At 37.9% G+C, this 23,134-nt stretch overlaps 1 protein-coding gene across 1 annotated transcript; it reads right to left on the bottom strand.

The window, feature by feature from the left end:
- Positions 1-384: 384 nt before the first annotated feature.
- On the bottom strand, positions 385-21,727 carry LOC111569372 (protein sprouty homolog 3). The gene is made up of 2 exons (XM_023271435.3): positions 21,162-21,727; positions 385-9,308 (listed from the first exon to the last, which is right to left on the bottom strand). Exon 2 carries the CDS (start codon positions 9,253-9,255, stop codon positions 8,356-8,358), a length of 900 nt encoding a protein of 299 aa, XP_023127203.1. The 5' UTR covers positions 9,256-9,308; positions 21,162-21,727; the 3' UTR covers positions 385-8,355.
- Positions 21,728-23,134: the final 1,407 nt, after the last annotated feature.

Below are 23,134 nucleotides of genomic sequence, written 5' to 3'. Positions count from 1 at the left end.
TTTACTGTATTGAAAAATATCGTAAACTTTAAACTTATTTTACAGATTTTTCCTGTTTCACGTAAACCTTTAAAAAAAACAGATTAAAACTATAAATAATGTCCACAACATCTGTATTTAAATTCAAATAAAATTCTTCTATTTTCTTGTTGCATTTAAGAGCTCAAAAATGTTATTTTTATTTGCTGTTCTTGAGGAAAAAAGTATTTTAAAGATAGAAAAATATCTTTATAAGCTTTGACTTCACAATTTCCAACTGTTTAGTTAAAATAAAATACAGATAATCTCCACAACTTTTTTAAAGTATTAATTTGCATGTTACCTATAAATAAATAAATAGATAAATAAAATAAATAAATCATTAAATCAGTCATAAAACACATGTTGGTTCTGCTTGGAAACTCCTTTTATTGGTTCGTCTTTAGCCAGGAGGGTAGCAGCAGCCACACCACACCGAGAGAAACAAACAACAACATCTCCTCTGATTGCTGTAAAATAAATACTGTGATTATTGTTCCCATTGAAATAAATCCCATGAAGCAGAACAGCAGAGAAACAGAATGGTGTGATATAGAATATATTCCTTTTAGATAGATTTCTATATATATTTGTTCCATATACTCTCCGTAAATTCTTTTACAACATACAAGATGCCAATTTGTACCAAAAGCAATGCTTGCTGAGACACGAAAGGAGAAGTTTGGTTAAAGCGGCAGCCGGCAGCGTTCAGCATCGGGCCTGAGGAGAAATGATGAAAACATCTGGATTCTGGTCTGATTGGACGTCCAGATGCACACAGCAGCAGAAAAACAAGAAGAAAATGGACTGCAGCAATGACTGGAGGTTAGAGAGGAAATAATCCAGCAAGAATTGCAAAAAAAATCTGAAAAATTCACTGATTTTTGTAGAATCAAAAGTAGTCGTTCATTTTCTTTGGTCTCGATAAGATAAATGATATTTTTACTTCATTTACTGATGCCCAACGCTACTTTTACTGCCAGTGAACTTTAACTTTACCAAGAAATGAATTCACGAAAATGTCAAAAAAAAAATCTGAAAAATTCACAGATTTTGTAGAATCAAAAGTAGTCTTTCATTTTCTTCGATCTTGATAAGATAAATGATTTTTTTTTTATTTACTGACGCCAACAAGCCCCTTTAGTCAACTTTCCCAAGAAGTTAAATCACCAAAATGTAAAGAAAAATCTGAAAAAATTCAGATTTTAAACTCATAATAGTTGTCCTTCATTTTTCTAACTCTTGTGAAGATAAATTATATTTTATGAAACATTATTGTTATTTTTCTAAGCTTCTTAACATTTTAAATACTGTTTAAATGTGTTTAAAATGTAATTTATAAATAATTTTTTGGGGTAATCTAACAAACATTTCAGCAAAGGTTCAAATAAAATCTTATTTCGTGATTCTCCAAAATATCATAAAAAATGTCTTAAAAAATCTTTAAATTGTCCAGATCTTGAAATCTTTTTAAGATTAATTGCATTTTCCTTCAAATTTACTGATGCTTTTACTGCCAGCAAGCTTTTTAATCAACTTTAGCAAGAAATAAATTCACCAAAAAAAACCCAGAAAAATTAACTGATTTTTGTAGAATCAAAAGTATTGTTTCATTTTCTGCGATCTTGATAAAGAAGTTAATTTTTAATTTAATTTACTGATGCCAAATGCTTCTTCTCGTGCCAATAAGCTTTCTAATCCTTTCTACCAATAAATGAATTCACCAAAATAATAAAATAAACAGATTTTAAAATCATAATAGTTGTCCTTCAATTTTCATAAGTCTTGTTAATAAAAATTATATTTTTATTAAATATTTTTTGTTAAAGTCAGATTTTTTCTGAGCTTCTTAACATTTTAAATATTTAAAATAAAATGTAATTTATAATTTTGTTTTTGGTAATCTAGCAAACTTCAGCAATTCAGCAAAGATTCATCTGACATTAATTTACTGCTTCTCCAAAATAACAGAAGAAATGTCTGTTAATTTATTTTAAAGGATCTGTACATTTTTTTTAAAAAAAGATATACAGATCTTGAAATCAGAATAGTTAAAAAAAATCTTCTCAAAATAAATTTAATTTTCCATAAAATGTACTGATACCACAACAAGCTTTGTAATCAACTTTAACAAGAAATTAATTTGCCAAAATGTAAAAAAAAAAAAAACTGAAAAATTCAATCCTCCTGGATGTCCTTCATTTTGCAGGTCTTGTTAAGATAAATTCTATTTTTGTTAAATTTGCTGATGCCAAATCCTGCTTTTCCTCCAACTAGTAAATGAACTCTGTAATTAATTCCTCTAAATGTTTTAAGTCATACTGTTGGTATTTAAAAATGTAAAATAAAGAAAAAGAAATAAATAAAAAATAAATGTTTAAAAAAGTCATTTTAGTAAGCCAGTAAGTATTAATTAAAAATAATACAAATTTCTTTTGGAAAAAAATAAATCTCTAATTTATATGAAACGGAGTGAACTTCTCCCTCTGCCTGTGTGCATCTGTCGTACTTTAAATTACTGCAAATTGAAGAGGATCTGAGTGGACAGGAGTCGCTGTAAAGATTCCAAAGCTGCTCTGAACATAACAATAACAAAAAAACATAATTAATCCTAAAAATGTGCAGCACTTTGCTCCAACTCGAGTAGAAAAAGAGTCCAGGTAGAAATAAAGGTTCCTCAGGTGATCTCCACCAGTGTCTGAAGCCGAGTCCTCGCTGATGCGTTTAAATCTGGAATGATCCAACACTTTATCCGCCTTACTGCCGCTTTTTAACCGTTTAACTCTGCTGTTGAAGCATTGCTATTCTGAGCTGCATGCACGAGAAAACTTTCACCAGTCGGGCATTTAAAAGCGTTTTGGTTGGTTGAAAACGTTCAGATTAAATGTCAGGAAACGTTCCAGATTCAGTCGCGTTAATGTGGACAGTTGGGTGGTTTGTGCTAAACACGTGTCAATTACATTGATTTTTAGCGTTTTTTTTTGGTTGCCAATCCTCCTGATAGTAAAAATAAAGTCACAGGTAAAAGTGGAAAAAGTTTAATGTCATAAAAGGGGAAAAAACCCAAACTGAGTGTCCTCCTCAGTTCTCAACCCAGTAGACCCAGAACATTTAGAGCAACATTCACACATCTGGAAAATAACGTTTGGGTTCAAAAGAAAAACCAACAAACTGCTTTGAGTTGCAGGATCAGCTTTTCCTCCACATTAAACTATTTAAATCCTCCAGATGGGTTCACAAAGAGGAGAAGATCTGAAATCCTCAACGCTAGGCGACAGAAAATGAAGTTCTTGAACCAGTTTGATGAAGTTTAGCTCAACTTAAAGGAAGACATTTAAGTTTAAATTCAACATAATGTTAAGATGGTGCAACACAGCATCAGTTCAACCATTAAAATAAAGTTTGCAGCTTTTTATTTTATCTTCCAGCCTTAATTAAGAAGGTCAGAGAACAACTGCTGCTAGATTTAAATGTAGTACATCTTTGGCTTCTCAACTCGGCTCATTCATAAAAATCCCTGTTTGAAATTTGTGCTGCTTGTTTTCTGATCACATCTGAAGAAAGAAATGTTCACCTGTCTCATTTATTTATTAGAAATTTGCATAAATAACGTCATCTTGACTTGATCTGACTGTTGAGGACAACGCTGCACATTTTCACACAGTTTCTCTTTGATTTATCGGCATTTATGAGGCTGAACTTTTGTAAATGTTCATCACCGTCCCTGCAGACAGTCTTTAAGGTTTATTTTTGCAGATGGAGAAGGGTCTACTTCAGGGTTTTGAGCGAAGTTTACGTATTGTTGCTGATTACTTCAACCTCGGAGAGAACAACGAGCACAATTTCTTAGTCTTCTCCTCTCTAGCATCGCCATCAACAACTTAAAATTCACTAAACATAGTAAAACAACAAACTGAGCCAGTTAGAAGTAGAGTTAAATCAACTCACTGTTTGTTGGGGTAGGTTGTATGTGTTCAGATTCCTGCACTAGAATTAGATAAACGAAGAAAGACAAATCCTGCCAACTCATTCTTTGTCTGTTTCTGAAAGTTGTTCCTGTGGGATGATCCAACAAACACACCGAGCCGTTTTATTTTAGTGTCAGTCTGGGAAAAACTGTTTGGAAAATTCTCGTTTCGTGCTGGCAGAAAGAGCAGAAAATCACGGAGAAGCTAAACTTTGACACTAGAGATGTTTTAGGTCACCAGAGTTGAACCAAAAGTTCCTGAATTTTTCATCAGTGGACAGAAGATGGGTGGATGTTTGCTGTGATTAAAGAGAAGATCCTTTCATAGAAACAAAACAAAGCAGAATGAAAATAGTGGTAGAGTTAACAGCCCGTTTTTACATATAAAAATATATCAAAGCAACATTTAACAGAAAAGTCCATGCACACACACACACACACACACACACACACACACACCAACCAACACACACACACCAACACACACCAGACATTGTGTTTTATCCAGCGTTAGATCCTCCTGTCCAGACATAATAAAGGAGGTCGTGAATGTTTGTTGCATTTGAACCCTTGTGTCGTCCTGCAGGTCAAATTGACCCGTTTTAAAGTTTGAAAATGTGGAGAAAAAAAATAATTTCACAGTGAAACTTCTGTTGTCCACATTTTCAACATTTTTGGGAAGTTTTTCAACATTTTCTGGTGGAAAAAAAGAAATGTTAAAAATGTTTCTTAAGAACATTCACATTGTATCAAAATCCAGTGGATTTTAGTTGATTTTTATGTGAATGTTCTTAAAGAAAATATTAGAAGTTTTACTGATATATATGGAATCACTTTAGATATTTTTAGGATTTATTTGAACATTTTTACTCATTTTTTGAAAATATTTACAAGAATTTTCTTGCAAATTTGGGGGATTTTTCTAAAATCAAACTTTTAAGGGATTATTGGAATTTTCTTCCTGAAGGTTTTGCAAATTTTCAGAAATTTGGGGAATTTTTTTGCAGAATTTTTGGATTTTTTTCAGACAAGGAAACAATATTTTTGGTGCTTGTAAATGAAGACAACAGGAGGGTTAAAATAAAAGGTTTATTTTTTTGCCTGATCTCCTCGGCCTGACGTCATGGCAACATCCTCCATCCCTCCATCCATCCACCCATCCATCCACCCATCCATCCATCCACCATCCATCCATCCATCCATCCATCATCCATCCACCATCCATCCATCCCTCCCTCCATCCGTCCATCCGTCCATCCATTCCTCCATCCATCCATCCATCAATCAATCCATCATCCATCAATCCATCCATCCATCAATCCATCCATTCCTCATCCATCCATCCATCCATCCATCCCTCCATCATTCATCCCTCCATTATCCATTCCTCCATCCATCCATCATCCATCCCTCCATCCATCTTTCCCTCATCCCCATCCATCCATCCATCCATCCATCCATCCATCCATCCATCCATCCATCATCATCCCTCCATCTATCCCTCCATCCCTCCATCCCTCCACCCATCATCCATCCATCCATCCATCCATCCATCATCCATCCATCCATCCATCCATCATCCATCCCTCATCCATCATCGATCCCTCCATCCCTCCATCCATCCATCATCGATCCCTCCATCCATCTGTCATCTATCCCTCCATCCATCCCTCCCTCATCCTTCTCTCCATCCATCCATCCATCCATCATCATCCCTCCATCTATCCCTCCATCCCTCCACCCATCATCCATCCATCCATCCATCCATCATCCATCCATCATCGATCCCTCCATCCCTCCATCCGTCATCTATCCCTCCATCCATCCATCATCGATCCCTCCATCCATCTGTCATCTATCCCTCCATCCATCCCTCCCTCATCCTTCTCTCCATCCCTCCATCCATCCATCATCATCCCTCCATCTCTCATCCCTCCATCTCTCCATCCCTCCATCCCTCCATCCATCCCTCCATCCATCCCTCCATCTCTCATCCCTCCACCTCTCCATCCCTCCATCCATCCATCCATCATCCATCCCTCCATCCATCCCTCCATCTCTCCATCCCTCCATCATCCATCATCCATTCTTCCATCCATCATCCATCCCTCCATCCATTCCTCCATCCCTTCATCCATCCATCCATCATCCATCCCTCCAGCCATCCCTCCATCTCTCATCCCTCCATCTCTCCATCATCCATCATCCATTCTTCCATCCATGATCCATCCCTCCATCCATTCCTCCATCTCTCCATCCCTCCATCCATCCGTCATCTATCCCTCCATCCATCCTCTATCCTTCTCTGGCCCATTAAGAGCTATCATGGAGCTAATTGCCTGTTTGATCAGCTCTCTGAGGACCTGGAAGCTGGAAGCTTTTAGCCATCTGAGTTTAAGAGGAGAGGCGATGGAGGCAGGAAGGGAATAATACGCCGTGTGTCAGCAAAAGCTTTTCTCTCGTTTAGGTGTTTTTATTACAATCTTCTTTATTGTGCTGAATACAAAAGAGAGAAACTTTATCTTGTGAGAAACTCAGGTTTGATTGGTGGGAGTTACTGAGTAGATCAGGGATGGACCGATACTGTGACCGATATTTGGCCTTTTTTGTGGTTATGGGTAAATTATTGAGAGATTATTGATGATTAAATGCTCTACTTCAGGTCTGATGTTGTCACTCTGTGGTCTCAGAAACGTCTCTAAAGCAGCAAAAACTGAACAAGAAACAAACCAGGAGATTAGCTCCAAGTGGCTAAGAATGCTCACAGCTAGCAGCTAAGTAAAAAGACAGCAACAGATGAACCTGAAACAGGCTGGAAAGTCCTGGTTAATTAACACATTAAATACTGCAGAACAGAAGTGCAACTCACTGAGCTTTGAGAATTTAGAAATGCTAAATGTGCTTGTTTGATCTACAAGCTGTTCCATGGACTCACCCACCACCACGTCTGACTTTATTATAAGAAGGTTTCACCAGGACCTCCTCTAGACCAGGACCTCCTCCAGACCGGACTGGGAGGTCCTGCAGAAAACCAGCCTGTTTCTGTGTAGACCAGTCAGATCTGGACCAGTCCTCTACTCTCCATCAGGGAGCGTCCCACGATAGAAACCTTCAAAACTCCCCTTAAACAGCTGGAAGTCAACCAGTCTGGTGACCACTGACCTGAAACTTCTATGTGTACTTTTTGTAATGTCCTTTTATTGTGACCTATTGTCCTGTGGATATAAATGAGCATTGTTGTTATAATCGGGCGTATTTACGTCTGTTGCTGCCTCAACAGACTTTCATTAAAGTGCACCGTCCCTATCAAATGAATAAATACATCGTGCTTTAAGATCTTTAGTGGGAAATAAAAGTGATCAAACTGTGAAATATGAAGTAAACAGAAGAATAGCAGACATAGCCGCATAAAGAATTCTAGTTATGAATGATTCTCTGCTATCAGCAGCTGTTAAAACATTATTGGTTCCAAATATTGGTTATCGGCCCTGAAAAGCCGTCTGTCGATCCCTGAAGCGGATTAAGTGAGGAGGAGGAGGAAGGAGGTCAGAGGAGGAGGTTGGCGACAGACTGACTTGGGGAGGAAACCTAACCAGACCCTCAGAGCTCCACCGATGCAGCTAAAAATAACGGAGGGGAGACTTCTTCTGCTGCCACAACGACAACAACACACACTGGACACACACATCATACAGTAGGACACACACACACACGCTGCCTAATCACCACAGATTCATCCTCCCTCCGGTTAAACAGTCCCTGGTTCAGCTGCAGGCTGCCGGGGAAACGCCGACCTCACAGCGCTTCTTCTTTAAAATGAGCTTCAGTTCTACAGTGCATGGTCCCTTTGTTTTTGGTGTCAAATTCTCTTTGTTCTCTTTTGTGTCCCCTCAGTGCAACGTTGGGTTCTTCATCCATTCATCTTCTCTGAATGTCTTTGTAGCTTCCTAACCCTCTCTGCTCTGTGGGAACCCTCTGCAGAAGGTGGAGGAAGGAGGCTCAACAATAAATAAATAGATTTTAACACAGATTGAACCTCAGACCGCAGAGAGGCAACTTCTGTCTGGAAGTCTGGTTAAAGTTGAAGGACGGTCCAGCAAGGCACGACGTCTTCTTCCTTCTGACAGACGAGTGTTTCTTTGTAGGCATTCAGTCTCCAACGTGAACAGGCACAGTAAAGCTTTGGTCCCTCCTGAGCTGGAGAAGAAGTAAATTCAAGGTACATTAGGTGAACAACACTTCACGGTTGGTTGGTTGGTTGGCTTGTTGTATGTAGGTAGGTGGGTGACGATGGCACCGTGGTCACAGTGTCGGCTGTGGCTAGTCGGCAACAGCGTAGCTTTGGCTGTAGGGGATCTGGATATAGCCTGTCATAACGGCTTCTCCAGGGCTTTGCTGCGGAGCGACGGGTGGCAGGGATTGGGGTTGGAGGCGGAGATCTTGCGGCACACAGTGTTGGTGTTGCTGCACCGGCAGCCGGGTCGCGTGGCCCGGTCGTGGGCGCACCGACACACAGCAAGGCACAGCCTGGCGGGGGGGTAGCAGCAGAGGCAGGGCAGGCAGAGCGCCAGCAGCCCCATGGAGCTCCAGCGGGCGCAGGCGTGGGCCGGAGCGCAGGAGCACGGCCGGTCGGCGCAGTTGTCCTCGTCGTCCTGGGTTGAGCAGTGGTAGAACAGGCCTTTGACGCAGCACAGGCAGGTACCATACTCCACAGTGCTCTCGGCCGAGCAGAGGCATCGCTGACCGCAGGCCCAGCAGGACGGCAGGCGGCGGGGAGCGCAGCACTCGTGGCATTTACAGCGACCGCAACGCTCGCAGATGAACAGGTGGAGGCCGAGCTCGGCCTCGTCTCCCGCCAGCCGTTTACCCAAGGAGGCGTTGGGCTTCAGTTCCCCTTTAGGCTGAGAATGGACCACCGAACCGAGGCCGGAGTGGGACGGAGTCAAACCAGCCAGGAGCCGCTGGTCTGAGGTGGCGCTGGTCCGAGACATGGAAGAGCTTATGGTGCTGGATCGGCTCAGGCGCGTCAGCTGAGCGTGCTGCTGCTGACTTTGGCTGCGGGAAAGCGCTGAGGGGAAGGAAGGCTGCGGGTGATGGCCGTATACTCCGTGAGGGTAACGGTCATCGTGGGGATAAAAAAATCCAGTCTGGGCCGCTGGTTCCAGTGCCACAGGCCTCTCCACATAGTCATTGTTGGCTCGGAGGGCACGGATCTGGTCCAGCGACAGCACAGAGTCCATCTCCATCCTCAGGGAAGGAGTTGGGTCCATCCTGAGCCAGCCGGGGCAAAGGACTCCCAACGTTCACGGCACATCAGATAGGCCTGTAAACACACAGAACAGCAGTCATTAGTGGTGCTGAATTCAACTTCATCATTCAGTTATCAAATTCCAGATCATATACAGGAGGTCCTCGGTTTACAACGTCCTCGACCTACAGCGTTTCATCGTTACATCAGAACTGTTTACCTGGAACTAGTTGATGAGCGGAACGGATTAATACGTCGTCACATGGCGCTATCAGACGGCTTTGTTTCCATTCTCTAGTTGTACGCCACTTTGGATTGTGCGACATTCACTAACTTTTTGTCCTTCATTATGACTCCCAGCGTAAGTCAGACTCTTCTGATGCTTGAAAGAAAAGGAAAGCCGTCTCCATGGAAGTGAAATTAGATAGAATAAAACGCTGGGACCAGGAAGAAACACCGACCAACATGGGTCAAGTTGTAAAAAGAGGTCAACATATTGTAGCGACCCTCTGTGATGAATGAGTGAGACTTTATCTGGTTCTCTGCTGGTTTATTGAACCTTCACACAGGCTACTGTGGACCGTAGCCAACGCCAGGATAACTAGAAAAACCCCATAACTTAGCTCCAGAATTAGCCACCGTTCCCAGCTCTCTCTACTGCTGACTCTCAGCCAATCAGAGGTGAGCTAACTAAACATGGCACGTTCACTGACATTAGGTAAATCTGGAACTGAACAATAAACACTGAAACCTCAACATCAACAACAATATCAGTCCGTTACAATATTCTGTTATCTTCTAGTAAAATGATTCGTACACACATGAAAGTCGTTGGTATTCATGACTGTATGAAGAACTGATCGATGTCGTGATGCACGGAACGGCTTTGGTTACATTTTCACCAGAGTTCCGACTTACGGTGAAAATTGACTTCCATCTATCTGTTGGAACAGAACTCTGATGTAAACCGAGGACCTCTTGTATACAAGTTCTTCCATCTCAAACCATTACGCATCTTCTACTCGACCATCTCTGATTTGCTTGAAAGCTTGTCATACCTGCTCAGTCAGCTTTTTGTGACCAAGTATTTCATATTATAAAGTATTTTTATTTTATTGTGACATGCAGCTACAGATGGTTCAGAAAATAACCCTTGTTAACTAGAGATCAGACTTTCCATGGCAGCCTCAGTTTTTGTCATATTTTAGCTCACCTGTAATCTGAGATTAGTTGATCTACTCATCAGATATTGCAGATTCTTAATTAGTGACATGTTGAGAAATAACAGTAAAGATTTCAGTGTCTGTGATTTTATCATCCACGTACAACCTTAAATTTAAAAATGCTAAAAGTACGTCTTTGGGCAGACAGCAGTCCCTGTCCGACGCTCCGTCTGCTAAACCCCAAGGAAACAATGGAAGTTCTGACAGATTCCCAGCTCATGATCAGTCATCTAAGAAGTCTACGTATTTGAATTTTACTTTTGTTTAAGCAAAATAGTTCAGAGTCAACAGCTTTGGCATCCAACCACACATCGGTTGATTTGTGTCGACCTTTCTTTGTCACGTTCTTTCAAATTTCCTATGGAGCAGAAAAACTCCTATCGGTCAAAATAAACCTAAAAATTGACCATTTTGGTTTAATTAGTGGCAGAGACGGTACTAAAACTGCATGAAGCAAACAGTAGCCGGTATGTTCGCTCCAGATATTCAGCAGCACTCAATCAAAGATGGATTTTGGCAGCAGAGCCTCCAAACAACCAGCAGCCATGTCATCCTGACCAGGCTAGTGCTATTATTAGTCGGAGAGATGCGACCCTGAAGCCCACACTGTAATTTAGCATCTGTTGAATACAGCTGCAGCCGCCGTGGAGGAATCCCACCGACAGAGTGTCGACTCAGAGCCAAGACTCAGGTTTAGATCTGGGTCTTTCTGTTGGCATCGACCGGAGGAAGAATACCTGCTGAGGTTTAACAGTTCTGATACAGGAGACGGGTCATTTTCATTCAGGAAAAGACATCTCCTTTTGGAAAAGCAGTTTAGTAAAAATTAAGTTTTGGTCTGCGGTTCCAACCAAGCAGCAACCACAGATTCTTCAACCAACATCTGTAAAAGAAAAGAAATCATCCGTTTTCATGTAGCAGTTTCTCCTCTCATATTTTTACAGCTTTACTTTTGTAATTTATTCTAGTTTTACTGTGTAACTGACTACAGTAGAACATGAGGTTTACTGTTTAATACTGTGACTAATAATATGTTGTAATTTTATAGTTTTTCCATTGTAATCAACATTAACTTATAAATACAACCCCAGAACGCAGAAACATTCATGGTTTAATGTTTTAAAATGCATCTACAACTCAAACATGTAAAAATAAAAGAGGATAAAGGATTAGGCAAGGTACATTTAAATAAAATATATTCCATTTAAAATGCAGATTATATATTTCCTCCTTTTACTAGCTATGCAATTAAACAAAAGTGGGAAAATCTTCTTTTTACAGTAAATTGTAAAAAATAAAATTTAAAAAATTTAAAATTTCTTTTTGAAAAATTGTTGATAATAGGAACTCTTTGGGGCGATGCTAAATAACTGTAGTAGAAGCCATTAGTAAATGTTGTTTTTTTTTTGTGATTTTACTGAATATTATCTGTAATTTAACCAAATTGGAGAAATCTCTAAGAAATATTGAATTGCCATTTCTAATTTGTTAATATGGAGAATTTTTTTCTGCAGATTTTAAACACAGTAAATTAAAACATAAATTAATCCTTTTTTCTGGAATTTTACTAGTCCTAATATGCAAATTATTTCAGTAAATATCTGCATTTCTTTATTTTTATAATTTTTTTTGCTGATTTAAATACAGTAAAAAATAACACTGAATAATCTGTAAATTAGCAGTGATTTGCAAAAAAAAAAATAAAAAATTCATGATAATTTTAAGTCTTTGTGGCGACACTGGACAGCTGTAGTAGAAGTCTAATGAGACAATCTGAGGTGTCCATCTGAAAAAGCAGAATAAAGGTGGGGGAATATTGACATGGATTGTAAGAGCGTTGTAATGCTGAGTAACGCTGCAGTTAAAGCTGCTCCAGAGTCCTTAAATAGCCAGCAAATGATGGAAAATTAAATTAAAAGGTCTGAATCTAGATGAACATGCAGCTGATTTGATTCACTGCTCAGACAGAACAGAGGGTCTACGATGATTCTCTGTGGTTTTACACCATTTTTCTACCAACACACAGATATATTTCTGTATTTCTACACTGGGATGAACAGACACAAAGTGCCAAGTGGCCGAAGGCAGACAGATCTGGCTGCTTCGCTCTGATAATGAGGCCAGATGGAAATAAAGCCTCTCAGATGAGGAGATTAGATGGAGGAGGAACCGGAGAGCAGCAGCAAACCTTCAGCTGCATCTATTCAGAAACACGTTCCGTTAACGTTCCAAAGATTCTCTGTTCCTTAGATTGTCCTCCTTTAATCTAAAGAACCTTCCACCACTGTTCAGTTCTGTTTCTTCCTGTTCTGCATTAGAAAAGGTTCAAATAAACCGTCGTCATAATCGGGGGGTTGGTTTCCTTCCACCAAAGTTCTCTCAAGAACACCAGTTCTTCATCATCAGAACGTCAGAATTGAGGGCTTGTGTCTGAAAGTTTTCTTAACTTTCTGAAACCAGTAATCCGGCCAGCTCACAGGATGATTAATTTTATTCCGAAAGAATTCTAAAGAAGATCTGCAAAGTTCTAGAAATGTTTCAGTGTGAAGTTTTCTTTAAGTTCTCAGAATGTTCTTCTTAAACTAAAGATGTTCTAAAGATATTTGGTCATAACATTGTTGGAACATTACACCTTCAGGTTCTCAAAACTAAATGTTGCCCTGAGAACGTTCTTCCTTCATTTTTATTTAACTTTGCGGATTTTTTTTCACCGTTGTTACAATATCACAGTACAGGAACCCGTTATTATGAACGTTCTGCCATCTGCAGTCTTGAGAACAATCAGATGTGAAACAGAAACTTTTTTTAACATTCAGTAACTTTTATTAAGTTTTACTGAGTTCCAGAAACTCTAAATTTTTCATTTGAATTATTTTCTTTTTAGTATTTTGAGTATTTGGGTGAAATTTGAAGTCTCATCGCAGTCTGTGTTACTGGTGGTTGGTCAGAACGAGTTACAGACAATGAAAGGAGTCATTTAGATACCAGAACACCTTCTAGATGTGAGTCCTTGATGTTTCATGCAACGAAAAATTTTCTGAAATGACGTAAAGATTGAGGAACCTGATGATGGAAGAACCACCGTGTGTCCTTAGATTATAGGAATCCAGTTGTGGAACTAGAACTAATGAACCTGCAGCTCTGATAAACATCTGGACATGATGTTTCTGTCTTGTATTTTTGCTTTTTTGTACAACTAGACACAGAAAGCAAAATAAATTCAAAGGAACCTACGAATGGGATCTGGACTGTTAAAATGCTAAAGAGGGTTTGAACCGAAGCTCCAGGTCGGTTTAGATGGAGATGCTTTTCTGATTAGTCCTGGCAACTAATGGCATCAGACGGAGCAGTGGCAGTAGATACTGGTTTTCTCCTCGGCTATCGGCGCATCTAATGGTTGAAAAAGAAGAAGCATTTCCATGACCTCATGTTTTGTTACTGCAGGAACCGACTGCTGCCTAAAGGCATGACACAGAAACATGTATTTATGTTTGTTTGCTTGGGGTATGCATGTCCACCAGACCTTTTTGGAGAGGAAACTGCATAATTTTTCATTATGTCTATTACCAATAGCAAGAGCAGAGGGGTCACTATGGTGAGTTGGAACGTAAGAGGCCTGGGTCATCATATTAAACAAGCCAAGGTTTTCAGCTATTTAAAATCTTTGTCTTCTGACATAGCTTTTATACAAGAAACACATATCAGACCATCTGAACAAGCTCGCCTGAAGTGTAATGGGGCAGGACATATTTTTCAATCAACATTTTCAAGTAAGGCACGAGGGGTTGCCATTATAATTAAAAAGAATATTCCTTTTCAACATATAAACACTGTTAGTGATATCAACAGTAGATTCCTTATTGTAACTGGAGAGTTATACTCTATGCATGTTACCTTGGTTAATATTTATGGCCCGAATGTTGATGATGCTGGATTTTTTCATAAAATATTTGAGAAATTACCAGATCTAACAAACACAAAATTGATTATTGCAGGAGATTATAATGTAATTTTAGACTGGCACTTGGACTGATCCTCACAAAGACAAATGGGACCCTCTAATGCTTCAGTAACTTCAAATAGTCTTACTTCTTTAATTCATTTGATAGATATTTAGCGCTTGCTACATCCAACAGACAGGGAGTATTCCTTCTTTTCTAAACTACGTAATTCTTATTCACGAATCAATTTCTTTTTATTAAATTCAAAATTATTACCTAATGTGATAGACAGTAAGTATCATAACATCTTAATTTCGAATCACGCCCCTGTCAGTGTTATATTTGAGTTTGACGTACCGAAGCGAGAAACTACATGGAGGCTAAGACCCTCACTCATTAATGATGCAGAGTTCTGTAAATATCTATCAAAAACAGTAGAAGAATTCTTGCAAACTAATGATACTTTAGATACAACTGACTCTATTTTATGGGAAACATTTAAGGTAGTTCTGAGTTGACACATTATTTCATATGAAGCTGCACAGAAAAAGGAAAGAAATTCACGTTTAAAAGTAATCGATGAGAAGTTAACGCAGTTGGAATTGTTTTACAGACAGCATGGTAATAATGAAACGTTGCAAGAGATTGTCGATCTGAAATAAGAATATAACACAATTTAACTAAACAAGTCAGCGATCAAATGTCTCGACTCCGGTTACGCTATTTTGAACTTGATGATAAACCACATACGTTGTTAGCCCGTCAACTCCGGGGACAACAAAACAGTCGTGCAATTCATAGAATCACATCTGCTACTGGTGATATCCTTACCCATCCTAAAGCTATAAATGAATGTTTTCTAAAGTATTATCAACAATTATATAAATCTAAGGCAAAAGGGGATGTTGATGCTTGGCTTAACAATGTCCCTGTCCCAAGTCTAGATGAGGATTCTCGAATCACTTTGAATAGACCAATAACTGTTAACAAAATAAAGGATTCTATTAAGTCATTAACTAATGGGAAGGCCACCGGGCCGCAAGGCTTTGGGACTGAATTTTATAAGAAATTTTCTGGACAGATATTTCCACTCTTGGGGCGGATGTTCTCCCATTCTATGGAAGTAAAAACATTACCTTCAACGTTATATAAGGCAGATATTTCATTAATACTAAAACCTGACAGGGATGGTGCCAATCCAGCATCCTATCATCCAATTTCCATGCTTAATCTAGACGGTAAAATTTTCACAAAAATATTGGCTAACAGATTAAACAAGTGCATTGAATCGTTAGTACACAAGGAGCAGACAGGGTTCATCCCGAATAGATATTCCCTTTTCAATACTAGAAGAGTGCTCGACATTATGTACTGTAAGTAACGATTCAAAATGTGCCATTTTAGGTTTAGACGCTGAAAAAGCCTTTGACCAAGTGGAGTGGGGGTATCTGTTTAAAGTACTGCAGAGGTTCAGCCAGGAGGACCTTTTCATTTCATGGGTGCAGATGGCATATCTTAACCCTACTGCGTCAGTGGCCACGAATCAGGAAAAGTCACCACCATTTTCACTTGAAAGGGGCACTCATCAAGGGTGTCCCTCATCACCGTGGTTATTTGCCCTTGCCATTGACCCTTTAGCAAGCAGCATTAGAGAAAACCAGTCAATTAGACCCATTTCTATTGGCGGTGTAGACCAGCTCCTGTTAACGAGCATAGACCGTATATACAGTCTGTTAACGAGGGTTCCAGCTCTAGGACCCAGGGGCTCCGGCCGCCGCCCTCTGGGAGCCCAGCAGGATTAAATGACAACAAAGAGGACGAGATTCCGGATGTTCTGAATCTGATCCCAACGGAAAGACTGAAATAGAGCTGCAGAGGACTGAGAGATGGAGATACTGATACTGATAACAACCAAACAACAAACCGTCCATCAGTATTCACCTCAGAGTGGCTCTTAACCTGACAATCTGTTCTATATTCACACCAGCTGTGACAAAATCTGCTTTAAACTTTAATTTGTTTAAATGATTTGTGTTTTTTGTGAAATTACAGATAGTATCCCATAAAATCAGGAAAAAAAGTCTGAATTTAAATGTTGATCAAATAAAAACAAACTATAATGTCCACATCAAAAATCTGTATTTTTAGAGTAATTTGTTTTTTAATGATGTTTGACTGTAAATGACACAGTTCTTAAATTAGCAATATAATGAATTCACAAATATTTGTTCATATTTTAAAAGAAACATGATGTATTTTAACGATTACAGACTTTTATTTCACAGATATTTTCCTTGTTTTGTTAAATTACAGATAATATCAACTAAAATCACAGAAAAAAATATTGATTTGTAGAACTTATTTTAAAAGGTTACAACTGCAAAAAAGTATCTACATCAAAAATATACTATTCTTTTATAAAATAATTTGTTCTTTTACAATGTTTTATTGTAAAATTATGGAATTTTTATTGTTTTTAAATTAGCAATAATGTGATTTTACACATTTTTCTTGTTAAAGCAAAAATTTTTATATTATGAACTGAAAAATATATTTTTAATAGTTTTTAAACTGAAATTACAGGTAATATCTGGAAAAAATCCTCCTAAAAAACTATTAATCTGCATGTTAACCGTAAAAGACAGGCCAGAGCTGTAAATAATAACAGCAGTTTGTTCTTTTACAGTTTTTAACTGTAAAGTTATAGTGTTTTAATTGTAAAATTGTCCAAGATGTTATTAATATATGAATTAAGTTTGTCCAGAAAGCTTCCAGTGTTTTCATTTCTTTGTGAACCAGAAACTTGAACGTGACGTTTGGAGGCAAAAACTAAAAGAAAAATAACCAAAAAAGTCACGATTTGGCTTCAAGTTCCATTTTATGCCAGAGAGATAGTCAGAGATTATTATTATTATTACTATTGTTAAATGATTAGTTAGAGGTTATCTTGAGGTTTTGTCTTTGTTTCCATTAGAACTGTTGCCGCTAAAGTCCTTCAGGTGGAAAACATTTCTGTCGTTCTGTAGTGAAACTGAAACGATTCTTTTCCTTCTGGAGGTCAGAGTTTGTTGGAGGAGAAACTTCAGATGATTTTACCTCCTCAGTTGTTCATCAGGTTCGTTTTCTTGTCGTCTGTTTTCAGCTCCTGCTTATTTCTGTTTGCCGAATGTTGAGGATTCCTGTTGGCTAATTATGTTTAAATTACATTTTATTTCTGTTTTTTAAAGAAAGTAGCCTAAAAAGCTGAATATTCGAGTAAAACTTTGATCTTTGCTCCTAAATTTTTCTCTTTGTTCTCCAGGAACTTTAAGTGTCGTTAGTTTGATGAAAGTTCTAAAGTTTTGAATTTTATCTTAAATAATTTCTTCCCTGATTGATCATAACAAACCTTCTATCCAACAATAATGAATTTACAAGTGAATTTATTGATTTTTCTTCCTATGAAACACAGTCAGGTGAAACTTCACCTAAAGAACATTTAAAATTTCTTGTTAAACTTCGAATTTCTGCACAGTTTCTAATATTTATTCATCCCTACCTGGCTGCTCTACTTCGTTTTGTTTTTATTCTGTGGTGATAATTCATATTCCTCCTACTAATTCAGGTTTAATTATTTCATATTCCAAACATTAGGAGGTGTAAAGATGAAGATATTCTTTTATTTATTCATCTGTTGCAGCTTTTTCTGTATAAATTCCAAACATTTGGAAGTAGAAATGTCGGAATGTTCTTATTATTCATCTGTGTTCTTTCTTTTTTCTTCTTATTACATTTATCCAACTAATTCTGGTGCTTTTATTACATATTTCAAACAATATTCTTTATTTATTTTTATGTTGGAGGCACGCATAATCTAGTATTTTTAGCTATGTTGACTGAATAAATATAATATTCTTTATTTATTTATCTCTAGGTCGCCCTCTTTTCTTAGTTTTTCTCAGCCATTATGATTTTTCATATTCATTCTGCTATTTCAAGCTACTTTTTTTTTTTACATATTCCAAACATTAAAAGGTGTAAATATTATGATATTACTATACTTATTCATCTGTAGGTGGCACATTTTCTTTCTTTAACACTATGATCGCTGTTTGATTTCTTCCTGTTAATTTTATTCTATGTTCCAAACATTTAGGGACATAGATATCTTAATTATATTTATTTTTCATCTATAAACAAAATATTATTTTCTTACTTTTTCTTCGCCATTATGAATTTTCATAACCATCCTGCTATTTCAAGCTTTCTTTTTTAATATATTCTGAACTTTTGGATGTATAAATATCAGAATATTCTTTATTTATTCATCTGTAAGTGGTGCTCTTTTCTCAGTTTTTTATTCTATTGTGGCTGTTTGTTTTCATTCAGTGAATTTTATTCTATATTCCAAACTGTCGGGGATATAAATCACAATATTTTATTTTTATTTATCTATAGGTGGCACATGTTAATTACTTTTAGATTCCATTGTGGTTATTTGAATTCATCCACTGAATTTTGTTCTATATTCCAAATATTTGAACACGTAAATATCTTTATATTCTCTATATATCCATGTGTAGGTGATATGCTTTTCTTAGTTTTATTAGCTATGATCACTTTCCATATTCATCTTATTATTTTACCCACTTTTTGCATGTTAACAATTTTTGGAAATATAAATGTGAATATTCTGTAGGTTTTTAAAACAGCAAATGTTAAATCTGTAAATGTGACAAAACTGACCATATAAAAACATTATTATTATTATCATTATTATTATAGTTATTATTGTTATTGTTATTGAACAGAAAGCATCCGGTTTCTGTTTCTTTCCTGTTAACTGAGCTTGAATTTTAAATGAGTTTTTCATTCTTTCTTTTTTTAATGAAGTGTTTCAGGAGTCGGTTTCCTTCCACAAGTTTGTGGTTCTGCAGCACATTTGTGCATCCAACTATCATCCAACCATCATCCAACCATCCAACCCTCCATCCATCATTCATCCAACATCCAGCCATGATCCATCCATCATGCAACCATCCATCCAACATCCATCCATCATCCAACATCCATCCATTCATCCATCATCCATCCATCATCCAATCATCCATCCATCATCCATCCATCATCCATCCATCATCCAACATCCATCATCCATCCATCATCCATCATCCAACCATCATCCATTCATCCATCATCCATCCATCATCCAACCATCATCCATCCATCATCCAACCATCATCCATCCATCATCCAACCATCCATCCAACCTCCATCCATCATCCATCCATCCATCATCCGTCCGTCCATCCATCCGTCTGTCCGTCCGTCCGTCCGTCCGTCCATCCATCCATTCACCCATTCATCCGGTTGACTTTACTTACATCCACAAATCATTAAAATACTAATAACTTTAAGAAAACCAAAAAAACGAACAAAATTTTGTGAATTATCTAAAAATATAATTTTTGTGCACTTTGTATCTCCTATGTGCACTTACTCCATTATTTTCTGCCTTTTTATCCTCCACTTTTTAAGTTTTACTGCAAAGTAATGCCTGATAGACTCCATCCATCCATCCATCCATCCATCCATCCATCCATCCATCCTCCCTCCCTCCTCTCCATTCACTTTCTTCCTCTCAGTCCATCCCATCATTTCCTCGTCCTCTCGCCCCTCCAGTCCCACCCAGCGGAGATGGATATTGACGTTCTGCATCCGACCTTGAGGACAATCAATCGCAACCCCACATGTCCGATCACAACTACACACACAACCAGATGAGCATTTGGTTGATTTTACTCGTAGGATTGTTCAGAAACGAGGCCTCAGACGAGTTAGTCACCAAATAAAGCACGTTGCCTGTTAATTCCAGCATGAGAGGCTCGACTTCACCCAGAGGACCAAACAACACCGACATCCAGCCATAAAAGCTCTAAATACCAACTACTGAAGATGAAAAGTACCGATTGGATGAACAGATAGTGAAAATAAAATTCTCCCTTTGAGTCTTTCAGACAAGCAGAGGAAGATTTGGTCTTTTCTAACAAACACTGACCACCAAACGGTGAAAAAGCAGCAGCGATTTCCAGATATTTATGAGCCACCTTCCTGTTGCTGATTTGTATCGAGGCTTAAAATGTTTATGTTGGCCGGTTCCATGTCCTGATTCTGGAGGTTAAAATGATAATAAAGGGCAGTTTTCAGCTGATTAAACTGCCCTCTGCACACTTTTCCTCTTCATTTTATGCTCAACAGACATTAATAATCCCAGAGGGAGCTTTAAGAAGCTGCAGCAGCATCTTTACGATCATGTTTTACTGTATTCAGAAAAGTTTAAAGGACACAGAACAAACTGCATGTGATCCTGTGAGAAAGGAAGCGAGTGGAGCTGAACAGGAGGTTTCTCTCCTTTAAAAGCAGCAAAATCATCTTTAGGACCAAAAAACTCAAACTAAATCTAGCACAAATCTGTCACTATGCTTGAAAAGTATATAGATCCGAAACAGAAACTGGTTTTTGCATCATCCCACCCACCAGAGTCCTAGAAAACTTCTGATATTTGTTTGAAATGAGCTTGTAAAGACTTGAAAGTCGTATTTTACGTCCTGAACTCTTGACTCTCTGCATTGATACTGAAAATATAAAGAAACAAACTTGAGCCATAATTCAGGATGCTTATAGCTCCTTAATTCATGGAAAACCTGTCGGGAACTTCCAAGGTCACGCGGATCATCAATAGTTGATCAGCAGATCGGATGGCGACGGGATGAACTGATGCTTACCTCTGATTGGTGGGAGGTCCATTCTGCTGCTGAGCGTCCCGGGAGTCTCAACCCTCCTTTAGACCTCTACGGTATCCTGTAAGGACTGACACCGGGTCTGGATTTAAACGATGGAGCTCACTCTGAGCTTTTTAAAACCTTAGAGGCAGTAATTCAGGGAAACGGCTGAAGTCTGGCCGTCTGAAGGGTGTGTTTGGGTGGTGAGGATGCTCTTCCTCCTCTTCCTCTTCTTCTTCTCCCTAGACTTCCTCCTCCTCCTCCACCTCCCAGAAACCCAACCAGTCCTTTTCACGCTCTCCGTCCGACTCAAGGAATCATTCAAGCTGCAGCAAAAGATTCTGACCTGATCCTGTCAGAAAAACTATTAAAAAAGTGTCTCCGAGCAGCAGCAGCACAGTGTTTTGTTTTTAAGGAGTAAAAAGAAACAATGGTGACGATGAAAAGATCAGCTGCACCTCCAGAGGATGCAGAGACTTTTAAAAACAGAAAATCTTCCTTCTGGTCGCCTCAGAACAGCGATTCTCAGCCTCTCTGCTGGAGTTTCCTCTCTGCTCTCCCAGAGATGAATGACCGAGAGCTGCAACACACACTACCAGCCTCGCTCGCCCACCCAGCCTCTCTCTCTGTCACACACACACACACACACACACACACACACACACACACACACACACACACACACACACACACACACACACTCCTCCCTTCCTCTCTGACTCCTCCCTCTGCCATCACTGGAATCACTTCAGTTCATTTCTGCTGTTTGAAGATGACAGAGCAGAACCTGAATGTTTGGGACCAGAGAAGATCCTTTAGTGAAAACTCACATTTATGCATTTATTACACATTTAGTTCATTTATAACTCATTTAATTCATTTATAACACATTTAATTCATATATAACACATTTAATTCGTTTATAATACATTTAATTCATTTAGAACTCACATTTGATTCATTTATAGCACATTTAATTCATTTATAACATATTTAATTCATTTATGACTCACATTTGATTCATTTATAGCACATTTAATTCATTTATAACATATTTAATTCATTTATGACTCACATCTGATTCATTTATAACACATTTAATTCATTTATAACATTTAATTCATTTAACTCACATGCTGCTTTTGCCTTTTGCTGACAACACACTTTTCATATTTTTAATTTATTATTCTATTGGCTATTTGCATTAATCCAGTTCAATTTTATCACATGTAAATATCCTAAAATTATTTATATATCCATATGCAGATGACACATTTTTCTTAGTTCTATCAGCTGTGATGACTTTTCATATTCATCTTGCTGATTCAAGCCATTCTTTTTTTTCACATATTCCAAACTTTTTAATGTTTAAATATCATAATATTCTTCATTTATTCTGTCTTTTGTGCTTTGGTGGCTGTTTGTATTCATCCTGTTAGTTGTTCAGTTAATTTTGTTATAAATTCCAAACCTTTGGGGATATAAATATGATAACTTTCTTTATTTATTCATCTGTAGGAGGCGCTCGTTTCTCAGTTTTTTATTCTATTGTTCCTGTTTGTTTTTATTCAGTGAATTTTATTCTATATTCCAAACCTTTGTGGTGATAAATATAATATTCTTTATTTATTTCTCTATAGATGGCACCCTTCTCTTAGTGTTTTTCTTTGACTAGTGTGGCTATTTGTATTAATCCACTGGTTTTTATTATGTTTCCCAAACATTATGAGGTGTAAACATCATAATGGTTTTTATATATCCATATGCAGATGACACGTTTTTCTTAGTTTTATCAGCTATGGTGACTTTTCAGTTTTATCTTGCTATTTTCAGTACTTTTTTTGTATATTTCCAACATTTCTAAGTATAAATATCATAATATTGTACACAACATTCTGCAGTTTTTACAATAGTAAATGGTAAATGCTACAATATTCCATAAGGATTTCCATCGTTACACCAAACTTCCCGGATTA

Source organism: Amphiprion ocellaris, chromosome 14, assembly GCF_022539595.1.
Source record: "Amphiprion ocellaris isolate individual 3 ecotype Okinawa chromosome 14, ASM2253959v1, whole genome shotgun sequence".
NCBI classification, from domain to species: domain Eukaryota; kingdom Metazoa; phylum Chordata; class Actinopteri; family Pomacentridae; genus Amphiprion; species Amphiprion ocellaris.
Note: the sequence above shows the minus strand (reverse complement) of the source record. Positions and strands in the feature narration are given on the sequence as shown.

Coding starts and splice junctions, on each gene's coding strand:
- LOC111569372 (XM_023271435.3), bottom strand. CDS start 9,255: ATGGACCCAACTCCTTCCCTGAGGATGGAGATGGACTCTGTGCTGTCG.